General features: G+C 42.6%; 1 protein-coding gene across 2 annotated transcripts in view; it reads right to left on the minus strand.

Moving 5' to 3' along the window:
* Positions 1-11057: 11057 nt before the first annotated feature.
* The window catches only part of SYT9 (synaptotagmin 9), a 191589-nt gene continuing 178273 nt past the window's right edge, over positions 11058-24373 (minus strand). For both annotated transcript variants that reach the window (XR_013362115.1, XM_077866640.1), the window contains exon 7: positions 11058-13275. Coding sequence is in view for 1 of the 2 variants with exons in the window: in XM_077866640.1 (XP_077722766.1) it covers positions 13267-13275 (9 nt within the window). In the remaining variant the exon portion in view is untranslated. The remainder of the gene's footprint in view (positions 13276-24373) is intronic.

The following is a 24373-nucleotide window of genomic DNA, read 5'->3' on the forward strand; positions in this document are numbered from 1 at the left end:
TCAATCCATAAAATTCTTATTTTGGAGTCCTAACTCATACAGCTCAGAATGTGACTGCATTTGGAGACAAGGCCTTTAAAAAAGTGATGAAGTTAAAATGAAGCCTTCACAGTGGGCCCTAATCTAATCTGACTGGTGACCTTATAAAATGAGGGAATTTGGGCACACTGAGAGGTACAACGTGCTCAGAGGAAGTGCCATGGAAGGGCACAGTAAGAAGGAGGCATCTGCAAGCCAAGGAAAGAATCCTCAGAAGACACTAAGCTTGTTGACATCTTGATCTTGGAACTCTGACCCCTAGAAACATGAGAAATAAATTCCTGTTGTTATGGCGGCCCCAACAAACTTATATGAGCATCCACTAAATTGCTGAAAGGGGCAGCATGGGGACAAAATAGAAAAAGCTTCCAGTGGGGGTCTACAGGATGTTCTTGGCAGGAAGTAAATTGATAAGGAAGATCCTGGGTGATACACCACCAATGATTTCCAAGTCCAGCCTTACTGCTTGAGCTCCAAATCCTATTTTCACCTCCCTACTGGACATTTGCACTTGGATATAGAATAGATAACTCAAACTTGAGCTGTTTCTTGTTATCTTTCTACTCAAACTTCCTGCTGCATTTTCTCTCTCCCCAAATAGCACTATCTTCTGTCTACATATAAATGCAGAAACGTAGGAGTTATTCTAGACTCTTCCTCACTCTTATTCTTATGTTTAATTAGTTAATCAGTTGCCAAGACCTATTAGTTTTATCACATAAATACATATATCAAAAATGCCCTCTTCTATCTTTTTACTGCTACTTCCTTACTTAGGGCTTTTAAAATTTAGTACTTTTTATTCATTTATTTAACAAATATTTGGGGGTGCCTATTATGTTCCAATCACTGGACTGTGCACTAGGGATACAATGACAAGATACAATAGACACATTCCTTGCCCACATAGAGGATGTAGTCTAGGAGGGGAGACAAATCACCCAGATGCATAATTATAATGCATCATTCATTCCTCCACAGGTATTGTCCACTGAGCACACCCCCAGAAATGTCTTGCATGCAAGTTGGTCTCCGTGCCTGTTTCCTAGGGAACCTAACCATGATACTTTCCTAGCACTATTCCTCAGTCATTGAAAGTCCATACAGAACTTTCATCACTGCCTCCAGTCCATTAAGTCCTCTGTTCTGTTATCTTTGCACATGCAAAGAGAGGGAGGAGTCCAATTTGATGGCTGGATTTGGCCTTGCCTTGCCTACAAAAGCCTCCATTCTGACCCCTTCTGGTCTATTATCTACCCTAAAGCCACTTTGCCAACCTCATTATGTAATTCCCCTGCTTAGGAGCACTGACTGTCTGCTAGTTCCTCCCCAATAAATCCAGAATTGCCCAGGCTCAGGGAAGGCTTCCTTTGCAAGGAAGATGCAAGTTACATCTGAATTAAGATGCTAGCATATGTAAAATGTCAGCAAAGGAAGAGGGGTAAGTGTGAGGTATGTTCCCAGTGGGGAGGTAGGCAGATAGACAGTCCTTTAGCTCTGACTAGCGAGGCTACCTCTAGGAAGTGACCATGTTTCTTTTGGACCCAATTTCTGCCAGTCTGTTTGTCTTTGCCTACGTCTCCCACTCAGTTCTTAGAGCCTTGTTTGGACACATATCCTTGCCTTGACCAATTCCTGAAAGACAGACACATTTGCTCTTGGTCTCTCCAGAACTGGTCCCTTGTCTAAATCTTTTTTTTAAATAATAAATTTATTTTTTATTGGTGTTCAATTTGCCAACATACAGAATAACACCCAGTGCTCATCCCGTCAAGCGCCCCCCTCAGTGCCCATCACCCATTCACCCCCTTGTCTAAATCTGCTTGCTCTCACCTGACCACCTGACAGCCTCTCTGAAAGACACTTAGAGTTTTGCATGGATGATCTAAGAACCTTAGCTCTGCTATAGAGGCCCACTTAATGAATGGGTTTTAGCATTGATCTCAAATCTTATATTATTTTGAAGGCTTCAGTGCTCTCTAGCTTTTAGCAAACTGGACAGGTGTGAGATAGTTTCACTGCGATTCACTATATTCCACACACCTCTGAAGACCAAGTTCTCAGAAGTGTCAGATTTATGAGCTATGTAGTACTGTGGACATGACAGGGAGGATTTTGCAAGGACAAACCTCAAAAGTTAGGAGGAGGGGCACTGAATGAAGAAGGGGGGCCTTAAACACCAAATTGTTAAAAAAAAAAAAGTACTTTTCAATACTAAAGATCTAGTTGTGAGGATCATAGTTGTTTGTATGTAAATAAAAGGTATATAGGGGACTTGAAACAGCCTCCTTTCCTTTTTTTTTTTAAAGGTTTTATTTATTTGAAAATGAGAGAGAGAGAGAGAGAGAGTTTGCACATGTGAGCAAGGGCAGGAAGAGGGACAAACAGGCTCTGCACTGAGTTTGGAGCCCTGTGAAGGCTGGATACTGGGATCCTGAGACCATGACCTGAGAGCTAAAACCAAGAGTCGGATGCTTAATCAACTGAGCCACCCAGGCGCCTCACTTCTCCTATCTTAATTACTGCCATTTTCCCCTGGATTGATTTATTTTCTTATTAATTGGGTACTCTCATCTTTTCAAATCCTTGTATTACATGGAAAGGAAGGAGGTGGAAGTGGAACAATAGGGAGTGGTCTGTGGAATTTCATAGGGACTAAATACTGTTTCAGGGTGTGATTAAATTAAAGAGATGTAATAGGGGCACCTGGGTGGCTCAATTGGTGAGCATCCGATTCTCGATTTTGGCTCAGGTCATGATTTCAGGGTTGTGGGATCTAGCCCTGTGTCAGGCTTCCCACTGAGGATGGAGTTTACTTAAGGTTCTCCCTCTCCCTCTCCATCTCTCTCTCTCACTCTCTTTCTCTCTCTCCTCTCTCTCTCGACATACTGTAGAAGGGACTTAGACATTAACAAGAGGTTCTCACTGAGAATTCTGGCGTAAGAGATTATTGAAGCAAGTTGCTATGTTTCTAGGGGATAATGAGATATTTGAGGAATCATTTAAAAATCTTTACAGATTTATGTTAGCATGTAGGGAGTCAGGACAGAACCCCTTAGAAGGCCCCATAAAGATAACAAGAAAACAGAAGTCATATATAAATGCTTGTGGGATGTCCAATCATTGTCAGGTAGACCTTTAGGTACCTTCTGTCCCATGCAGCCTTGGCTGTGTCACCAGACCTTCCATTTGTCCATGATGACATCATTTTGACAGGAGCAAGAAGTTCCCAAGACACCCTCTTCACCCCCATTCACCTCTCCCTACCAGGCTCCCCCATTCTGGCCTGACTCTACTTGGAGCGCAATCTTCTCGGTCCTGGACTTCCTCCCCCAACTCCCCCACACCTTACTGGAAAAACCTTCTGGCCAGAATCCTCTGAAGCTGCCAGAAGTAGAGAGCCTCACCCTGCAGCCTCCGGGGTGAGAGGGGCGCTGCGCAGCATTCCTTTGGTGGAATACCCACAGCCTTGCCTTTCATTGCTGTTGTACTTGCTGTCTTTTTTTTTTTTTTTTTTTTTTTAAGATTTTATTTATTTATTCGAGAGAAAGAGAGAGAGAGAGAGAGAGAGAGAAACAGGTTCCATGCAGGGAGCCTGATATGGGACTGGATCCCTGGACTCCAGGATCACACCCTGGGCTGAAGACGGCTAAACTGCTGAGCCACCCAGGCTGCCCTGCTGCCGTTTTTTAACTGAAGTATAACTGACGTACAGCGTCCTATTAGTTTCAGGTGTGTATCTAGGGATTTGATATTTTTATACACTACAAAATGATCCCTATGAGAACTCTGGTCACCATCTGTCACCATACAGAGTTATTACAATATTATTGATTATATTCCCTGTGCTTTACATTACATCCCCGTGATTTATTTAAACCATATGCACCAGGATCCCTAGACCTTCCAAAACCTCTCTCAGTGATCATCCTGGTTTGGCTTTTGAAAGCCACCTGGGCAATTTCCCTTGAACGGATTCTCACTGCAGGCTAAATGTCTGCTCCTACCTGGCACTCGCCAAACGCCAGGTGTGGCTGGTTGGGCTCAGGTGGCCTATTTGGAGCGTCTGTTCTTAGAGCACCTGGTAACCACACCTCTGCCAAGAGTCCTGAAGTCTGGCCGATATTCACTTACCTTGGGGAGGTCTTGGGAGTGGGGGATGGATGGACTGCAGGGAGGGGACTGATCAGTGAGCACCAGTGGTGGGGATGGGACACGATTAGTGCCTCTGGTGGTGGGAAAGCTGTGGGGGCAGCTGTGGAAGACTTGCAGGCCAGGAGATGACGTCGTGTTGCCTGATGGTCCCCTGCCCAGGGCTCCTCACTAAGCAGGCCCCGGGGCCAGGGCTGGTCCGCACGTGTGGGAAAGCTGAGGCTTACACAGGCTCTGTGTCTTCCCCGGCATAGGACTTAGCTTTGGTCTCTGCTGCACAGGTCCCCGAGAAGGTGAGGCCTCTGGGACCCATGAGCACTCAGCCCACCGGGGACAGAGCCCCAGGTCTTAACACTGAGGCAGTATATCAAGTCCCCACAAAGTACCTGCTTGGCTGGTCTCAGTTCAGTGTTCCAGGCCCAAACACGGAGTCCATTTTGTGCAAAATATTTGTTTGAGCCTTTAGCCACTAGAGGGCAGACACTATTTAGGCAGTTACCCAAGCGTGGCTCCATGGTAGTCCTTTTTCCTTTTTATATTTGAATGGGAACATATTCCATCTACAAAAAGTTGCCTATCAACTTTCTCCCTTTTCTTCCCCTCCCCCCACTAAATTTGATGGATATTCTCAATCAGATTGAATTAATAGAATGGACTGAGTGGTTTCATATTCAAAAATGTTCTTGCAGTCAACAGTGCCCGAGGCCCTAGAAATGCAAATCTCAAATCAGTCACATGGGGGCTTGGTGGGTGAGCAGTGTTAGCTTGCGTGAACTATGCAGTCTGGAGAAGGGAGCTTCCTGTGCCTCCGCTCCCCCCACTCCCCCCAGACACCTCTGTCTTGATGTATCAGGAGCATAGGCCTGAGCTGCTGAGGCTGTGGACAAATCCACGAGCTTCCTGGGATAAAGATTTTTATCACAGCCCGAGGCAGAGATTACAGGCTGTTGCTTGAGGAAGTAAGCCAGGGAAAAAGGCTGCTCTGCATTCTCCCTCCTTCCTGCCCCTAAGAACCAACCACCCAGACTGTCTTTCCCTCTTCATCTAACACCTACTTCATGAAGAAGTCCTTCCAGGGAGCTCTTTGCTGCTGCCCTCTTCCCTCCCTGCAGCTTAGTCATAGGACCACGATGAGTCCTTTAGGATACATTGAGAGAATCTATATGGGTATTGAATACAAAATGGAATTTCTTCGGCTTGGAGTGCCAGTCCTGTTGTTATGATCCACACTAGATGTCACCGGTCATTCAAAGGGATTTATGTAATCCTCAAAATCAAATTCCTTTCAGCTCACTTGTTACAGATGAAGAGCCAGTGAAAAGGGAACTGAGAAAAAATGGGAGGCAGTGGGGAGAGAGCCTATGGCCTCTGAAAAACAGAAAACCCTCCCCCAGGGTGAGCCTGCACTTGGATTTCTGGGCAACAGGAATCTAGACCTGTACGGGCCGCACCCCGGCTACACACCTTCCCATCAGTTCCTCAGACTCAGAGATATACAGACCACAGGTGGAGGAGGACAGAACACATTAGGCCAAACTTCCTCATGTGAGGAGAAACTGAGAGCCACAGGAGTCGCCTTAGCTTCAGACGCATGCAAAGCCCCAGGCCCCACTCCAGACCATGGCTCCATGATGTCATGCTCCCCCTCTTGGCCCCTGCTCAGTCTCTATGATCCTTGAACAACAGCTGACCTTGAACAAGGGTTTGAGCTGGGTGGGTCCACTTAATAGGTGGGTTTTTTTTACCCTGCAGTACATTTTCTTTTCTCTAGTTTACTTCATTGTAAGAATAAGGTATATAATACATAGAATATGCAAAATTTGGTCATCAACTATTTATGTTATTGGTAAGGCTTGTGGTCAATGGTAGGCCGCTAGTAGTTAAATTTGGGGGAAGTCTAAAATTATATGTAGGCTTTCGACTATGTGGAGGGGTTCAGTGCCCTATCCCCTGCATTACGTGGGGGTCAACTGTACTACCTGTGAATGGTGGTCTTTCACTCTGACAAACCCTACACATGATGCTGTAGTCTCTGACTCGATCCTTTCTTGAACCCACCTATCATGGCCCTACAGGTGGACTCATCCACAGTGATGGTTTTCCTGGCTGAAGACTGGGTTCTGGAGGTGTCATTGCAGACTCTTGCATTAAATGAGAGTATTGAGCTTTCATGACCGAGAGTCATGGGTATCTAAGGAGATAAGAGGCTTTGAGAGAACTGGACTACTTGTGCTAGGTGGGCAAGTGCACTCAAGAAGATTTGCCTTAGTTCTGATATTTCCATGCAGCAATTTCTAAAAGATCCAGAGAACTCCTTGTTGCAGAGTTGTAAAGATCAAGTCTCCCGGCTCTGCAAGGGGCCATGTTTCATTAATCATTTTCTCCTGCTTAGGAGGGACAGGAAGCTCTGCACCAGCCTCTTCTGAATGCTCCTGCATAATAATTGGATTTGTGCTCATGTGTGTGCACATGTACAGTGGAGATCCCAAACATAAAAGGATGCAGTAGGGATACTGAGCACCAGAAGTAAAACAGTAAGAGGCTAAGTCAAAGCAGAAAGTCCATGTCACATTTCTGTTGTGTGCTTGAGCTCTTCAAGGATTGCCAAAATCCTCTTAACCCCAGAAGAGTGGGAGCCAAGTACACCCACAAGTGCACTACTTTTTCTCTCTCTGGCATGTGTGTAATCTGGTTGCATGGGGATTGACAAGGGTCTGGGCAGGAACCCTTGAGGACCTGGGGTGTAGTAGAAAGGTAAGGCCTGGAGATCACAGTGTTGGTCAGTGATGGGGTCGACCCTCAGCCCTACCACAGGTCAGGACTGTCTCCAACCAGCACTCTGCTGAGGGGAAACTGATTTGAGATCCTTCTGCATCTTATAGGGCCAGCTGGTCTCTACCACTGCTCTGTCCACCAAAAAAGGCAAATGTTTTACAGTTAGAACCAAAGCAGTGAGATCACGCACTAGAATAGTTTCAAGTGGCGGGTAAACATTTAGTTGACCTTCCTTCCTAGTCCTTAACCCCCATATAATTATAGCTTCAAGCCTGAAATCTGCCTTTCTTAAACTAAGCTGGTGATTTTATGTTGTCCCTTGGAGCAAAGAAGGTCATGGGTTCTTTTCTCATTATACAAATGCTTTCCTCCATAAGATCCACCCTCCCCATGGAAACATGAGATACAAAGACCGTGCTGAGGTTTCCTGGCCCTGCCCAAATAGACTCTTTCTTCTTCCAAACTATAAAGGACCCAAGAGGGGAAGCAGGTCCTACTAAGGCTTTACCCATAGGAGCAGCCCTTAAGAAGCACCCACAACAGCTACTTTACCTGGGCAGGGAAATGACATACTAGAGCTGTTCAGCCAAACATCAACACGTGGACCATCAGATCTAATAAATGCTTGAATAATTTACCTACATTTTATGGTTTTATGAGACTCTTTAAAGTCACAGCTAGATCCCTTGGATTTCTTTTAAGTCCACTGTTTACATTTTTTGAAATTTCATCTTTATTCCCCTTAAAAATCCAGGATCAATAAACTTTAAAATGTGGAAAAAAATAAGAACACAGCCCTTGGGCCAGCTCTAGATTATGTGTGCCTCACTCCCCTGCACACACACACATGCACACACAGTGGTTGTACACTCTCCCTTGCTTTGGATTTTTGAGGACCAAAGGGCCAAAGTGGCAGTTGCTGCCCAAATGGCATTATCCCGACCCAGAAGCCCCAGAGGTTTCTGTCAAAGCTGCAAGGTGGACTGCTATAGCAAGGCCTGGGTATCTCTAGGCCAAGGCTCGAGGTGGCAGGGCCAGTAGGTATTAAGAGCACTAGTTCGGGCCACCGATTCACCACAGTAGGTCAGGTAGGCAGCTTCCTCACACCAACCCTGCAAGACCAGTGGCACCTCAATGTGCCTTTCATGTGTGGGAGACACCAGAGGGCAAAGTTTACACATCTTCTGGTTAATTCTACTCCAACAATTACAATTTTTTTAGAACCTACCAGTGCTGTTCAAGATACGGTTTCACTTAACTTCGCAGAGAGCAACATAAAACCAGTATGTATTTTGGAAAAATATTTACTTTGGTTGAAGTACTTTCAACCCTAGAGTTCTAATTTGAAAAGTAACATAGAACAGCTCCTCCTTTTTAAACAGAAGCTGAGACATACTGTTTCTCTCCATGGGGCTTGACTCAGGGCTGCCTGTGTCTTATTCTCAATAAAGAGAATTTCTGTGTTTGCTCTCAGAAAACACTGACCATAACTGAAAAATACTATCCATAATGTTGACCATAATGCAGATTTGCTGCTTGGTTAAGAAAGTTCATGAATGTCACTGGAGCCAGCAGGCCCAGTGTGAGTTGATAGACATGCAGACAGGGCTAGTGCTTTTGTTTCCCTTCAAGAAATGTAAAGAAACGTACCATTTACAGCAAAGCATTGCTTTTTCTCCTTAGGTTCTTCTCTTGCTTACACTTTCTAGCACATTTTTAAGGTAATGATTGAAACCAAATTTTATACTCAAAATCTTTAATTCTAAAAACTCCTGGGGGAAAATACATTTTAAAAATCATTACTTTTTTGCAATGAAGACAAAAACTTGTTTCTGGGGTGCCTGGGTGGCTCAGTAGTCTAGGTGCCTGCCTTCTGTTCAGGTCGTGATCCCGGAGTCCTGGGATCAAGTCCAGTGTCAGGCTCCCTGATCAGCGGGGAGTCTGTTTCTCCTCTTGCCTCTGCCCGCCCCCCTCCCTACCACTCATGCTCATTCTCTCTTTCTCATAAATAAATAAATAAATAAACAAACAAATAAATAAATAAATAAATAACTTAAAGAAAAAACCCACTTGTTTCTGGAAGATTTATTTACTAGTTTATGTAGCCCATAAGCTCATCTGTGAAGACCTGAACAGACGTATCTTCAGATATTTATTATTCTCTGACAGCTTTGAGTTGGATAAATTAGAGAAATTGCCTTTCTTTGATAAAGTCAAATCTGGATACTGCTGCCATGCAAAAAGAACTTTATCTAAATTGTGCTAAAATCAGTGTCTTGAGAATGTTCACTTGATAGGAAAAACTATCAGTATTACTACGTCAGATGCTGGTTTGGAAATAGCTTTAATGCAATTGATAATTACTGGACTAATAGCTACAATAGATTTAGTATTGAGCCAAGAAGATAGTAATTTTTTTTTTTTTTTTTTACTACCTTTACTGTTTGGAATAACACTTGGATTTTCAAAAAGTAAGGAAAATGGGTAAAAGCAACACCATGTGATGTAAACTATAAGATGCAATGGTGTTTATCATCAATTAATTTCTTACTGATAATTATACTTTTTAAAATGTCTGGCAACACTCATCTTGCTTTCATGAAGAAATCTATCCTATGATGGAGTTTAGCGATGACCTAAGGGGACACCTTTGTGGCAAGTGTCCCTTTGGCTTAGAGATGGAAAGTGTCCAACTTAAGCTTTCGAGCTTTCAGTAGAATGATGATAATCACATTTTTCCTCCAAAGTTTCTTGTGACATTGTAAGTTCTGTAACAGCGATAGCCAGTTGCGTTTCCTTAGATTTTGCTCTATTTAAGTGTCCATGGATAGCCCTCCGCACACCTCCCCCTGCCCCTAATTACTGCCTCACTCACCCCACCCTTGTGCATGTTAAGCATTGCATATGCTTTTAAGGTGACAGCTATCCAGGAAGCCCTCTGATTCAGTGCCATCTCCCCTCCACTCCCATCCCTGCTATTTCCAAAGTAGCCCTAGTGAGCCACACCTTCTATTCCATTCTTGTGTAATCCCGTCCCTCAAATCTAGACTGGCCCGACGCAATGACTTGCTCTTGACCGGTAGTGTGTGGCAGGAATGACTCTGTTACTTGAAAGGTTTTTTAGAAGAACCGTGCAGCATGTTCTGGGAACATTTGCAATGTTAGCTCTGGGGGAAGCCAGTACTATGCAAACAGTCTGACTACCTTGAGACCTCCATGTTGTGAGGAAGCCCAAGCTAATCATGTGGAGAGACTATGTGGAGAGAGATGCCCAACCAGCATCCAGCTGTTCCAGTCACCCCAGAGAAGGAGCCAGACATGTGAGTGATGAATCCATCATGAATATTCCACCCTGCCAGGCATTCAGATGAAGCCTTAGCTGCCATCTGACTGCAACCATGAGACTCCAAGAGAGAGCGATCACCTAAGCCCAGCCAACCCATATAACCATGTAGGATAATGAATTTCCCTCTAAATCAGTAAGCTTTGTAGTGCTTTGTTATGCAGCGACAGATAACTGGAACACCCACTGCTGCAGGACAGGATGCCATGAAAATAGCTCTCCATGTCTACCTTTTGTCAGTCTCCTTGGCTTAAATATGAGAACATGCAACACTTTCTTCTTTTCATATGAAATTTAGTTCTACTGATGGTCATGAGGGCTAAGTCGTCTCATTGAGAGGATTGTTGGGGCATTTTGAAAACATCCACACTATAGAAACCACTGCTCTGCTTCCCTCCCTTATTCCTCCTCTGGTCATGCAGCAGTGTACTTCCTGGACATCATATCACTTGCTGAATGTGCTCAGTATGCTGCTGGGGAGATGCTCTGGCAGCTGCACACATCTGAGACAGATCAGCTTGAAGATAAAGGCAGCAAGGGGCTGAGGAAGAGGCTGAGGATCAGGGCCAGGTGGGTAGGGGAGACACTTGGCCTCTCCCATCTCTTGGCACCAGCTTTCCCCAAAGTCTTTTCCTAAGATCTGACCCTCTCACTGCCATTTCCATTTTTCCAAGGCATGTTAATTCCCTTCTCTAACCTGGGAAAGACACTGGAGAATCCTCTTCCCCCCAAGTTCAATGAGACAAAGTTGGAATTTTTCAAAAGGAACATTTACTAGGAAACTAAAGGGAAACCAAACAGAATGCAAGAGAACAGAGGCAGAGGTGCAGATGGGCTCGGGGAGTTCAAATCCAGAAACAGCCTCTGGCCACAGCTGGACTGGCTAGACTAACCTTTCTAGACACAAAGCCACCAGCCTGCCATGCAGCCGGGCTTCTTTGCCTGCTAGCCTCTACAAAGCCACCTTCTGTTTCACACCAACAAGCCAGTAACATACTCAGTAGTACCCAGGGCTGCTAGCTCTCTGGGCAGGAAGATCTTAGGGGGGAAACAATAGGCACAGCTGCCCCAGGATCTCCTACCCAGGCTCTTAGTGCCAAGGACATGTCAAAGTTTATTGAGATGGCTGCCTGCTATCTATTGGGGCCAGTCTGGTTTCTCTGGGACCATTCTTCTGGGCTCATCTGCCTGGCTCTAGAGACAGTCTTTCTGCTGGCTATCCTGCTGGCACATGTCCTTCATGCTTTGGTTCGAAACACTGGTAGGTGGAGGATGTCTGGATGGGGAGGAACAGGCAGGGTGGAACTTTGGGCAAGGAAAGTTGAATTCTTCTCACATCATCAGACACAGGCAGAACCTTGGCTTCTCTTTGGATCCAGGTGGTTGAAAGCCAATCAGAGATGGAAATGGTCTAGGCAGGCTGGGGAATGCGTGAAGCTACAGTGTAGTAACACTGACTCACACAACCAAAGGCCTCTCTCCTTTTTAGATGTGAAATCCGTGTAGAGTTTCTTGCACCAGGCAGCTGCCACAGTAAGAACTTTCTGCAGACATGCAAGGATCTTGCTTCCACCCAGTTAGTCCCACAGCGAAACGTTAATTCAAATGAAGATAGTGAGCTTCCGAGGATGTTATCTTGGAGAAGTGGTGCAATGTGTGGTTGGGGTACCTTGCACCCATAATAGGAGAGAGAGGACCACTAGGTAACACCCACCCCCCTTCCCCCCGCCCCAAGGTATGCTAAGGCCTTTGGTTTCATTTGTATGGAGGCAGAAGCAATGAGGATGAGGAGCAGAGCTGGCAGTGGGTTGGCTGATGTGGTCACAAAGGAAGCTGCGTAATGAATGAGATACCCGGGGAGAGCCCTTGACCTTCACTCTTGTAGGTATTTCCATTCCCCAAGTGCTATGAAAGTGATATATGTGTCTGGAAGTGAAAGGAAGCCTGTTTGTGGCTGCCCAAGGCTATGCCCCTGGGCTGTTGCATATGGAAATACCCCAGAAAGCACTCAGGCCAAGATGGTCCAAAAATTGTGCCTTCCTCAGGGGGAGGGTTGTGTTACCTCTCCATCAACTTATACATAACGGTACACCTGTTCCTGTGGCTGTTCCCCCAGTGGACAAGCAGGCTCGGAAAAGGGTATTCCAGAATGCTTATGCCATTGAGACACATGCCTCTCTAACAGAGATGGCTATTAACTTTCATTCTACATTGAACACCCGTTGCAAGGAAGTGGCTGCTGGCCATCTAGAAAACACTGTCAGGGATTCTGACTCCTCAGAATCTGGGTTTAGCACAGAAAGGACTATGATCAACTCTCTGCCATATGCATGGGAGGGGGCAGTGAATTTGCTGTGAATCAGCCCTCCTTGCACTAGATTTTCTCCAGGGGAACAGCCTGTTTATCCTCTTACTGTCCTGGGGCTATTCCTTGCAAGGCTGAAGCACTTTTTGGGGTAAAGTTATTTTCTGAAGACAGTTATTAGCTCAAAGGTAGTCCAGTGTGAATTGGATCTGCTGCCTATTTAGCACCTGGATATATTTTTAAATATTCTGTCCTTCCAGGGCGTCCAAGCAAATATCATGTCAGAGTGACGTTGCCAGGGCAGGTGCTATGACCCCATCACCAAGGGCCTCATGTTAATCACTAAGAATCCTAGTGATCGAGGGTACTCTTAGTGTTCTCACTACATCGGGTGGTTTCTTCCATAGTCCGATCTTGTTCTTGGCCATGACAGCCGTGCTTCCCACACTACCTTGGGCCACTTGAAGATGGCCAGAACGCTCATATTCGCCAAACCTAATCTGGAAAGAGGGCCAGTTATTGCCGTAGTTACAGCTCAGCATTTGGTCACTGGAGTCGTCCGGGTGTTGTTGGATGAGAAAAGTTACTTAAGATCTTTGTAAGGTGGTTGTCCCACTGTGTCCTTGGCACAAACATTCCTCTTAACTGATGGTCATCGTTTCTGTAGGAAGAAGAAACAGAAAGAATACTTTGGTTTTCATCTATATATATTTTTTTATTTTTCTAAATTGAGGTATAATTAACATATGGTGTTATTTTAGTTTTAGGTGCACAACATACTGATTCACAATCCTATATGTTACTCAGGGTTCACCAGGATGAGTGTAGTCACCATTTGTCACCATACAACATTATTATAATATTATGGACTATATTCCTCATGCTGTATTTTTCATCACCGTGACTTATTTATTTTATAACTGGAAGTTTGTATCTTTTAATCCTCTTTACCTATTTCAGCCATTCCTCCCACTGCTTCCCCTCCAGCAGCCACCAATTTGTTTTCTGTATTTAAGAGTTTTTTACTTGTTTATTCATGTGTTTTGTTTTTTAGATTCCACATATAAGTAAAATCATATGGTATTTGTCTTTCTCTGACTTATTTCACATTGCATGATGTTTTCTTTTTTTTTTTATTTATTTATTTTTATTGGTGTTCAATTTACTAAAATACAGAATAACACCCAGCGCCCGTCACCCATTCACTCCCACCCCCCGCCCTCCTCCCCTTCTACCACCCCTAGTTCGTTTCCCAGAGTTAGCAGTCTTTACGTTCTGTCTCCCTTTCTGATATTTCCCACACATTTCTTCTCCCTTCCCTTATTTTCCCTTTCACTATTATTTATATTCCCCAAATGAATGAGAACATATAATGTTTGTCCTTCTCCGACTGACTTACTTCACTCAGCATAATACCCTCCAGTTCCATCCACATTGAAGCAAATGGTGGGTATTTGTCATTTCTAATAGCTGAGTAATATTCCATTGTATACATAAACCACATCTTCTTTATCCATTCATCTTTCGTTGGACACCGAGGCTCCTTCCACATTTTGGCTATCGTGGCCATTGCTGCTAGAAACATCGGGGTGCAGGTGTCCCGGCGTTTCATTGCATTTGTATCTTTGGGGTAAATCCCCAACAGTGCAATTGCTGGGTCGTAGGGCAGGTATATTTTTAACTGTTTGAGGAACCTCCACACAGTTTTCCAGAGTGGCTGCACCAGTTCACATTCCCACCAACAGTGTAAGAGGGTTCCCTTTTCTCCGCATCCTCTCCAACATTTGTTGTTTCCTGCCTTGTTAATTTTCCCCATTCTCACTGGTGTGAGGTGGTATCTCATTGTAGTTTTCATTTGTATTTCCCTGATGGCAAGTGATGCAGAGCATTTTCTCATATGCATGTTGGCCATGTCTATGTCTTCCTCTGTGAGATTTCTGTTCATGTCTTTTGCCCATTTCATGATTGGATTGTTTGTTTCTTTGGTGTTGAGTTTAATAAGTTCTTTATAGATCTTGGAAACTAGCCCTTTATCTGATATGTCATTTGCAAATATCTTCTCCCATTCTGTAGGTTGTCTTTGAGTTTTGTTGACTGTATCCTTTGCTGTGCAAAAGCTTCTTATCTTGATGAAGTCTCAATAGTTCATTTTTGCTTTTGTTTCTTTTGCCTTCGTGGATGTATCTTGCAAGAAGTTACTATGGCCGAGTTCAAAAAGGGTGTTGCCTGTGTTCTTCTCTAGGATTTTGATGGAATCTTGTCTCACATTTAGATCTTTCATCCATTTTGAGTTTATCTTTGTGTATGGTGAAACAGAGTGGTCTAGTTTCATTCTTCTGCATGTGGATGTCCAATTTTCCCAGCACCATTTATTGAAGAGACTGTCTTTCTTCCAATGGATAGTCTTTCCTCCTTTATCGAATATTAGTTGCCCATAAAGTTCAGGGTCCACTTCTGGATTCTCTATTCTGTTCCACTGATCTATGTGTCTGTTTTTGTGCCAGTACCACACTGTCTTGATGACCACAGCTTTGTAGTACAACCTGAAATCTGGCATTAAAGGCATTCAAATTGGCAAAGAAGAAGTCAAACTCTCCCTCTTCGCCGATGACATGATACTCTACATAGAAAACCCAAAAGTCTCCACCCCAAGATTGCTAGAACTCATACAGCAATTCGGTAGCGTGGCAGGATACAAAATCAATGCCCAGAAGTCAGTGGCATTTCTATACACTAACAATGAGACTGAAGAAAGAGAAATTAAGGAGTCAATCCCATTTACAATTGCACCCAAAAGCATAAGATACCTAGGAATAAACCTAACCAAAGATGTAAAGGATCTATACCCTCAAAACTATAGAACACTTCTGAAAGAAATTGAGGAAGACACAAAGAGATGGAAAAATATTCCATGCTCATGGATTGGCAGAATTAATATTGTGAAAATGTCAATGTTACCCAGGGCAATATACATGTTTAATGCAATCCCTATCAAAATACCATGGACTTTCTTCAGAGAGTTAGAACAAATTATTTTAAGATTTGTGTGGAATCAGAAAAGACCCCGAATAGCCAGGGGAATTTTAAAAAAGAAAACCATATCTGGGGGCATCACAATGCATGATGTTTTCTAGGTCCTCCATGTTGTCACAAATGGCAAGATCTCACTCTTTTTTATGGTTGAATCATAGTTCATTGTGGTGTGTGTGTGTGTGTGTGTGTGTGTGTGTGTGTGTGTGTGTATGGGCTGCTTCCATATCTTAGCTATTGTAAATAATGCTGTAATAAACAGGGATGCATATATCTTTTCAAATTAGTGTTTTTCTTTGGAATTTTGGAATTTTCTTTGGAGTTTAGTGGAATTATGAATCATATGACATTTCTACTTTTAATTTTTTGAGGAACCACCGCACTATTTCCACAGAGGCCACACCAATTTGCACTCCCCCCAACAGCACATGAGGGTTCCTTTTTCTCCACATCCTTACCAACACTTGTTGTGTTTTTGATTCTAGCCCTTCTGACAGGTGTGAAGTGGCATCTCATTATGGTTTCGATTTGTATTTCCCCGCTGATGAGTGATATTGAGCATCCTTTCATGTGTCCATTGGCCAGCTGAATGTCTTCTTTGGAAAAATATCTACTCAGGTCCTCTGCTCATTTTATAATAGGATTATTTGTGGCGGTTTTTTTTGTGTTGAGTTACAAAAGCTCTCTCTATATTTTGCATATTAACCTTTTTTTTTCGATATATTGTTTGTAAATATCTACTCCCATTTTGTAGGTTGCCTTTTGTTTTGTTGATGGTTTCCTTCACCGTTCAAAAATTTTTTACTTTGGTGTAGTCCCAATAGTTTATCTTTGCTTTTGTTTCCCCTTTGTTCCCCCAGTGGACAAGCATGCTCGGAAAAGGGTATTCCAGAATGCTTATGCCCCTGAGATGCATGCCTTTCTAACAGAGATGGCAATTAACTTTCATTCTAACATTGAACACCAGTTGCATGCATATGAGGAGACATATTTAGAAAAATATTGCTAAGGCCAATGTCAAAGAAATTACTGCCTGTCTTCTTCTAAAAGTTTTATGGTTTCAGGTCTCACATTTTGGTCTTTAATTAATTTGAGCTTGTTTTTAAGTATGGTATAAAAAAGTGGTCCAGTTTCATTCTTTTGCATGTAGCTGTTCAGTGTTCCCAGCATTGTTTATTGAAGTGATGTCTTTTCCCCATTGTATATTCTTGCCTCCTTTGTCATAGATTAAGTGACCATATATGCATGGGTTTATTTCTGGGCTTTATATTCTGTTCCACTGCTCTGTGTGTGTTTTTATGTCAGTACCATGCCATTTGGGGTTTCGAGGGAACATACCTTCACATAATAAAGGCCACATATATGACAAACTTGAAGCTAAAATGATATTCAGTGGTGAAAAACTGAGAGCTTTCCTCTGAAATCAGGGAGAAGACAAGAATGTCCATTCTCACCACTTTTAATCAACATGGTGAGAAAGTCCTAGCTGTAGCATTCAGACAAAAAAGATATAAAAGGAATCCAAATTGGTAAGAAAGAAGTAAAACTTACACTATTTGCAAATAACATGATATTTTATATAGAAAATTCTAAACACTTTACCAAAAAGCTATTAGAACTGATAAATGAATTCAATAAAGTTGTAAGATACAAATTAATATATAGAAATATGTTGCATTTCTATACACTAATAATAAAGTAGCAGAAATAGAAATTCAAAAAAAATCCCGTTACAATTACACCAAAAAGAATAAAAGATTCAGCAATAAACATGACCAAGGAGGTAAATATCTGTACTCTGAGAACTAAAACATTGATGAAAGAAATTGACGACAACACAAACAAATGGAGAGATATTCTAATACTCATGGCCTGGAAGAATTAATATTGTTATTATGTCCATACTACCCAAAGTGATCTAGAGTCAACGCAATCCTGGTAAAAATACCAATAACAGTTTTCATAGAACTATAACAAATAATACTAAAATTTGTATAAAACCACAGAAGCCCTGAATAGCTAAAGCAATCTCTTAAAAGAACAAAGCTGGAGGTATCGGAATTCCAGATTTCAAGATATACTACAAAGCTGCAGTAATCACACATGTATTTCTTAATGTAGCCAGGCACTATGATAGATGCTGGGGATACAGATCCCACGAGTAAGACACATACCCCACTTTCAAAGGGCTCCCAGGGGGAGAAGTTACAAGGTTAGAAGCTGAGTAACAGAGGTGTGCATGGAATGCATAGGAGCAAAGAGGAGGAAAGGATGAGGGGCCTGAGGAGGTCTACAAAGCGGATTCTGAAAGATAAGTTGAGTTGGGCCATTTAGTCTAAAGGAGAGTCCATCAGGAGAGAAGAAGAGAAGGCCGTTTTGGCCAGGGGAAAGAGCCCATCCAAAGGCACAAAGGCAGGAAAGCATATGGCCCATTGGAGGAATAGGTAGGATTTGGTGTGAGGAGTAGAGAGAAAGGAAATAAGGTAGGAAGAGGAGTGGGTGGGTGGCTGGGGTCTTTGTGGTACAACATCCATTCCTTGTTTTCAAGCTGGGAAGGGATGGGCTCATTCAGGGGAGCCCAGACTCAGAGCAGCAGGATCTCTCCTGTCTCACACTCAGTGCAACATCGATTTAATTTAAACTCAGGGCATGTTCCAATACAGATTAAGGGTATTAATGCTGCCAGCCTAGAGAGAAAGAAAACCAGAGTCGCTCCCAAGGACACAGCACAACAACAACAAAAAAACATATGTATTAACTATAGGAGGGTCACAAACATTCTGAAACAGAAATATATGGATTGCATTTCATGGGTCAAATGTTCACATGTGAGGCTCCAACTTAGAGCAAGCAATAAAGCCAGAGCATACATTGTAGATAGACAGCCGTGTCTGACTGTAACCCTTGACTCTGAAGTGTGTGCCTGGCTGTGGGAGGGATGTTCTTTTCTGAGTCTAGAAGGAAAGTATGAGTGGATATTTGTCTTATGTTGTGATTCAGAACAACCTTCCCAGACTAGCTGATGCTGGAGTAGCCTATGAATGGATCTCCTTCCCATTGCATCCCCCCCACATCCAGCAGGATCTTCCCAGGGCCCCTTCTCTCAGTTGTGAGACCCTGCAGGCCCAGCTTGCCAGCCCCTGTCCCTCAGTCCTTTTTATCTAGGAAGGCAAATTGTCAACAGGCTTAGCCCCACCAAAGAATTAGTTGTGTTGCTATTAGCCAACTAGGCCATGTACCATATTCCTTCAGTTTTTGAGTGCAGATTATGTGCCAGGCACTAGGATATGAACTTTACAAATCCTTAAACAAAGATCTACGAGTTTCTTTACTGGAGGATACAGACATATAGAAAGATTAATTTGCCCAAAGCCACACTGTTACTAAGTGTCAGAGCTGGAATTTGAACATAAGACTTCTAACTTTAAAGTCAATGCTTCAGCAATTACAGAATTCCTAAATCCACTCTGTAAGTCCAGTCTATACATTTGAGCTTTTGCCTTGGTTTTTTAGATACTGTAACTGAGATGAAGGAACTTTCAGGAACCCTAGTCTGAGTCAGTAACATGGAGCAGGTGCCACAGTCCACTTACAGCTTCCAACTTTATTATTCCATTTCTTGGGATTCCCCTGGCTAGTGACCTGCATGTGTACCTCATCTGCTCCCTCAGCTCTACGTACAACCTCAATCTTCCCTGTTCTCACCTTAGTTTCTCCTCTCCATTTGAGCAGCCCTTCACACTGCTTTGGGTAGAGCTCTCCCAAAGTTCCCTGTCTTAGGAACCATCTCTGTACCTGATGTGTTATGGCGTCACCTGAAGCCTGCATAAAGGGCTGAGCTGTGACTTTAGCCAATCTTTTATCAGTCTCCATACCCAGGGATATTATTAGCAGAGCCCACGCTGCCAGGGGCCAGCTCTGACTTGCCTCCATAGCTGGGTTTTGCTCACTTGGTGAGGTTCCTTGCACATACAACTAGATGGAGTCAAACTCAGCCTCTGGGAATACTGTGGAGTGGCCTATTCTCTTCTTCTTTAGTTGGGTTGATTTTCCAGGCTCTGATCCTGTCTGGTCCCAGTATCTTTTTGTTCCTACTCTGGATAGTGCCATGAAGGCCCCAGGATGTTTTTGGTCTGCCAGCCCACAAAATTACAGGATAAAGGAATTTCAATGTCTGCTGGAATGGTAGGGTCATCTCTACCAGGCGTCTTGCAAGAGAAGCTTCTTGGAAATGAACTTCTCCTAGGGAAAGTCAGATATAGAATTCAGGTGTGAAAAAAATAGTTGTTGTCACAAAAGAAGGACAATTTTGAGTATGGCATGGGTGAACTTTGCTGTGGCCTAACCCCTTCTGTGTGTCTCTTGTGGGGGGAAAGACTGGAAAAACTCAACCAAAGAAAACAAAATAAGTAAGTTACAACACTTTTCCAAACTCTTATAACCGAATGGGCTGTTTCTCGGGCAAGATTTTTATAAAATGAGGTGTATGGAAGGATTTTTGTATAATTCAGAAGAGCAGTGACTCAGCAGGGTTTTAAAGGGGAGGAGGGACACGGTGGTAGAGACTGTGGCACCAGCACCAGAGACAGCAATGGTGGTGCAAACACTGGTGGCCAGAAGGCTGGTCTAGTGGGTTCCAGGGCTGGCACCAAGCCCATCTCACGGGGGCGGAAGCGGCAGTGTCCTTGTTATCTGACCAGTGGCCTCCCTGGCAGCGCCAGAGATTTGGAAAGTATCAGGAACTTCAGTGGCATCAATAGGAAGTAGTGGTTACAATCTTATCAGAACAGAGGGGAATTGAAGTGAATTCAATTGTCCTGAGACACACAGATCCTATTTGAATTAAATTGAATTGAAACCAAAGATGAGAACAGTCTCAATGAAAACTGTAATGTGAAGTGACATTTCGATCATAAAAATGACAGCTGATGTGAGACAGGCCATTGAAACTGACCCCAAATTAAGAACATGAAAAGACTGGGTGGATCATTAGATAATATCTTCCTGTGAATTTGAAAATGGGTTTTGATTACAGGAAGTATCTAAGGGCTTTGAACTAAGAAGCTTGTCAGAAATTGAAGTGACTCATTACATGATTCAATCTTACATGGGCTTATTATCATTAAACTTGTACTTTAAATTTTTATTTAAAAACCATAAAAATCTTGTAATTTTGTTGACTATTACTTAGCCCTGCCATGCAAAACACATGAGGAAATATCATGCCCTCCTGCTTACAATCTGATTAGTATCTTTATTCTTTCTCCAATGGCGTTCTTTGTTCATTGCCCCTTACCCCTTTAAAAATCAGGTTAGAGATGTGTGAATGTAACTGTACTTCCAGTCAGAAGACTGGGGTGATAGCCGGAAAAGGGGAATCCACTTGGGAAATAACTACTCTTTGTGGAGCACTCCAGCACTTTGCTCTATCCCAAGAGCTTTGCATAGCTTATCTCTTTCAATTCTTGCCTGGACTCTCTATGATTGAAGCTACAATCACATTTTTTACAGAGGTAACAGTCTGAGAAAGGCCAAATAAAGGTAGTGAATGGCAGAGACAGGATCTGACATCATGTGTTTATGGTTCCAAATGTATGCTCTTAAGTACCATGATCAGGATGGCAAGTCATTGCCCCCTAAATGCTAACTCCATCACCTTTCTAAAAAGGACTTTCAATTCAAAGAATAATTCTGAACAGTCCAGACTTTGTAGGAAAGTGTACTAAGACCCATTATCAAGTCAACCAATAGGGGAAAGGTGGTGAGTGTTGGCATGAGTGACGTGTACACTGTTACTGAGAAGGTTCAGCAGAAACAAGCAAGAAGCAAGAGCTGAAAGTGAGGTGTCATTAAAAAGGTATTGGGGAAGTGCTGTCAGAGTTTTCAGATGAAAGGGCAAGTTAGGGAATTATGGCAAGGCAAAACTTACTCTACTTGATGGAGTTGCATGGAGGATATTTAGAGTTTGCTACTCCAAGTTTATAATGTATTACATTTATTCATGAATTCATTCAACAGACATTTATTGAGCACCAGACCAAAGTGCAGACCATTAGAAACTCAAAGATGATCAATGCACACCATACTCTTGAGGAACTTGCAATTGTCACCAAATGACTAGAGAAACAGGACATTGAGCAAGAAAAGAGTAAATGAGGTCTCATCAAGAAGCTTGACTATAGGGCAGCCGTGGTTGCTCAGGGGTTTAGCGCCTGGAGACCCAGGATCGAGTTCCGAGTCAGGCTCCCTGCATGGAACCTGCTTCTCCCTCTGCCTGTGTCTCTGCCTCTCTCTCTCTCTCTCTCTCTCTCTGTGCCTCTCATGAATAAATAAATAAAATCTTAAAAAAAAAAAAACAAAGCTTGACTATAGGGGTGTCTGAATGGCTCATTCTGTTAAGCATCTGCCTACACCTCAGGTCATGAGTCCTGGGATCGAATCCCACATCAGGCTCCCTGCTCTGCAGGGAGTCTGCTTCTCCCTCTACCCCTCCTCCCTGCTTGTGGTCTCTCCCTCCCTCTCTCTCAAATAAATAAATAATTTTTTTTTTTAAAGAAGCTTACTGTAAGTCCCATGGTTGGGGGGAGGGAGAGAAATAGAGTGTGTATGTGTGTGTGCACATATGCCCACACTCATACAGAATTCCATCTACCCAAATCAAGGAAGAAAAGGGAAAAAAGTTATAAAAACAATTGGGTCAGGGTAAAAGTTGAAATGTTCCTAGGATATATGAGATGCACTGAATTGTGAAATGAAATCCCACTAAAAAAGCCTGGTGTTATCTTCCACTGACAGTGCAACTAGCAGAAGCCAACTAGAAGAGACTTGCCTTGTTAATGCAGAGATGGCATTTCCTGGGGGTGGGGGTGGCAATCCAGCTCTTTCCCATATCTGTGCGCAGGTATCCTACCTTTGCAATTTGGGACTCAGACCTTTGAATAACCATCTATAGTCTCAGAACTGATAATTCTGTTCCTGCTCTTTGGAAAATTAACTTTTTAACACCAGAACAGTATAACACAGAAGAATTCTAAATGATGAATAATACTTTTGTGTAGGTTATATTTATTTCAGTGCAATAACACATTTTGTGATCTACTTTATGTTTTTGAGGTAAGTGCTGAATAATACAATATAATAAAATTACCAGATTTATGATTTTAATGGATATATTTAGGATAATCGACTAGTTACATTTATTCAACATTTAAATGCTTAGGAAAATCCAATATGAGTTCATAAATTTATTTTTTGAAGATGCTGAAATGCTTAAGGTGATTTAATCTAAATGTTAAAGTTTTATTTATTAGCATTATGAGTTAACAGTGTCTGACTGAGGATCTTAAGGACATGGAGATACTCTGTATGATACATGCCATCATATGATGGATAGATTCCACTATATATTTGTGTAAACTCATAGAATGTACAACATCAAGAGTGAATCATGATGCAAACTAGAGACTTTGAGTGATATTGATGTGTCAATGTAGGGTCATCGATTGTAACATATGTACCACTCTGGTGGGGGATACTAATAGTGGGGGAGGATGTGCATATATGCACCTGTTATATGGGAACTCTCTATACATTCTACTCAGTTTTTCTGTGTGAGACTAAAACTGCTTACAAAAATAAAATTTATTAAAAAAAGTTAACAGTGCTTGAGAATAATTTTGTTTAACACCTACTGTGTTAGATGTTTGAAGTGTTTGATATAATCACACTTTAAATTTGTGACTTCAGTTTGAAATATTTAGGGAATGTAGCCAATCGATTGCTTAAATGGTGCTTACATAGTAGGAGAATTTTATGTTAAATTATAAGGCTTTTTCTTTAATTTGGAACTTTTAAGAGAATTTGATTAAGTGTGAAATTAGTGTTTAGCAGTTTAGGGAAGTATAATCTGTCAAATTAATGAGCTAATTGAGAATTAAACAAAGAACAAATGAAAATGAGCATTTTAATTTCAAAACAAAATGAATGGATTTATAAATCATCATAATAGTTAATGTTACATAGCATTTCATATGAACTATTCTAAGAATATTACATCTGTTAATTTACTTGCTCCTCGCCACAATTCTCTGACGTGCGCATACTCTTATTATCCCCATTTTACAGATGAGGAAGTCAAAGTACATTATGTAAAATGACTGCTTTATCAAGTGCTACAGAATGAATTCTGTACCCCACAAAATTCATATATTGAAACCCTAACCTCCAATGTGATGATATTTTCAGGTGGGACTTTAGGGTGAGATGAAGTCCTGAGGGGTAGGGCCCTCATGATGGGTTTAGAGCCCTTACAGGAGATACCAGAAAGCTAGTGCTCTCTTTCTCTCTTTCCATCACCACACAGGGAGAAAGCAGCCATCTGCAAGCCAGGGAGAGAGTCCTCACCAGAACCCAACTATGCCAGTACCCTGACCTTTGACTTCCAGCTTCCAGAAATGGGAGGAATAAGCATCTGTTGTGTATACACACCCCACCCCCTAGTCTATGGTATTTTGTTATGGCAGCCCAAGCTACAGCACCAAGTGCATCAGTGTTTTCATAACAAAATACAATAAACTGGATGGCTGAAAACAATAGGAATTTATTCTCTCCCAGTTCTGGAGGCCAGAAGTCTGATTTCAAGGTGTCAGAGGGCCCTTCCTCTTTCCAAAGGCACTCCAGAAGAATCCTTCCTTTCCTCTTCCTGGCTTCTGGCAGTTGCCAGCAATCCT

This window comes from Canis aureus, chromosome 23, assembly GCF_053574225.1.
Source record: "Canis aureus isolate CA01 chromosome 23, VMU_Caureus_v.1.0, whole genome shotgun sequence".
Taxonomy (NCBI): Eukaryota; Metazoa; Chordata; class Mammalia; order Carnivora; family Canidae; genus Canis; species Canis aureus.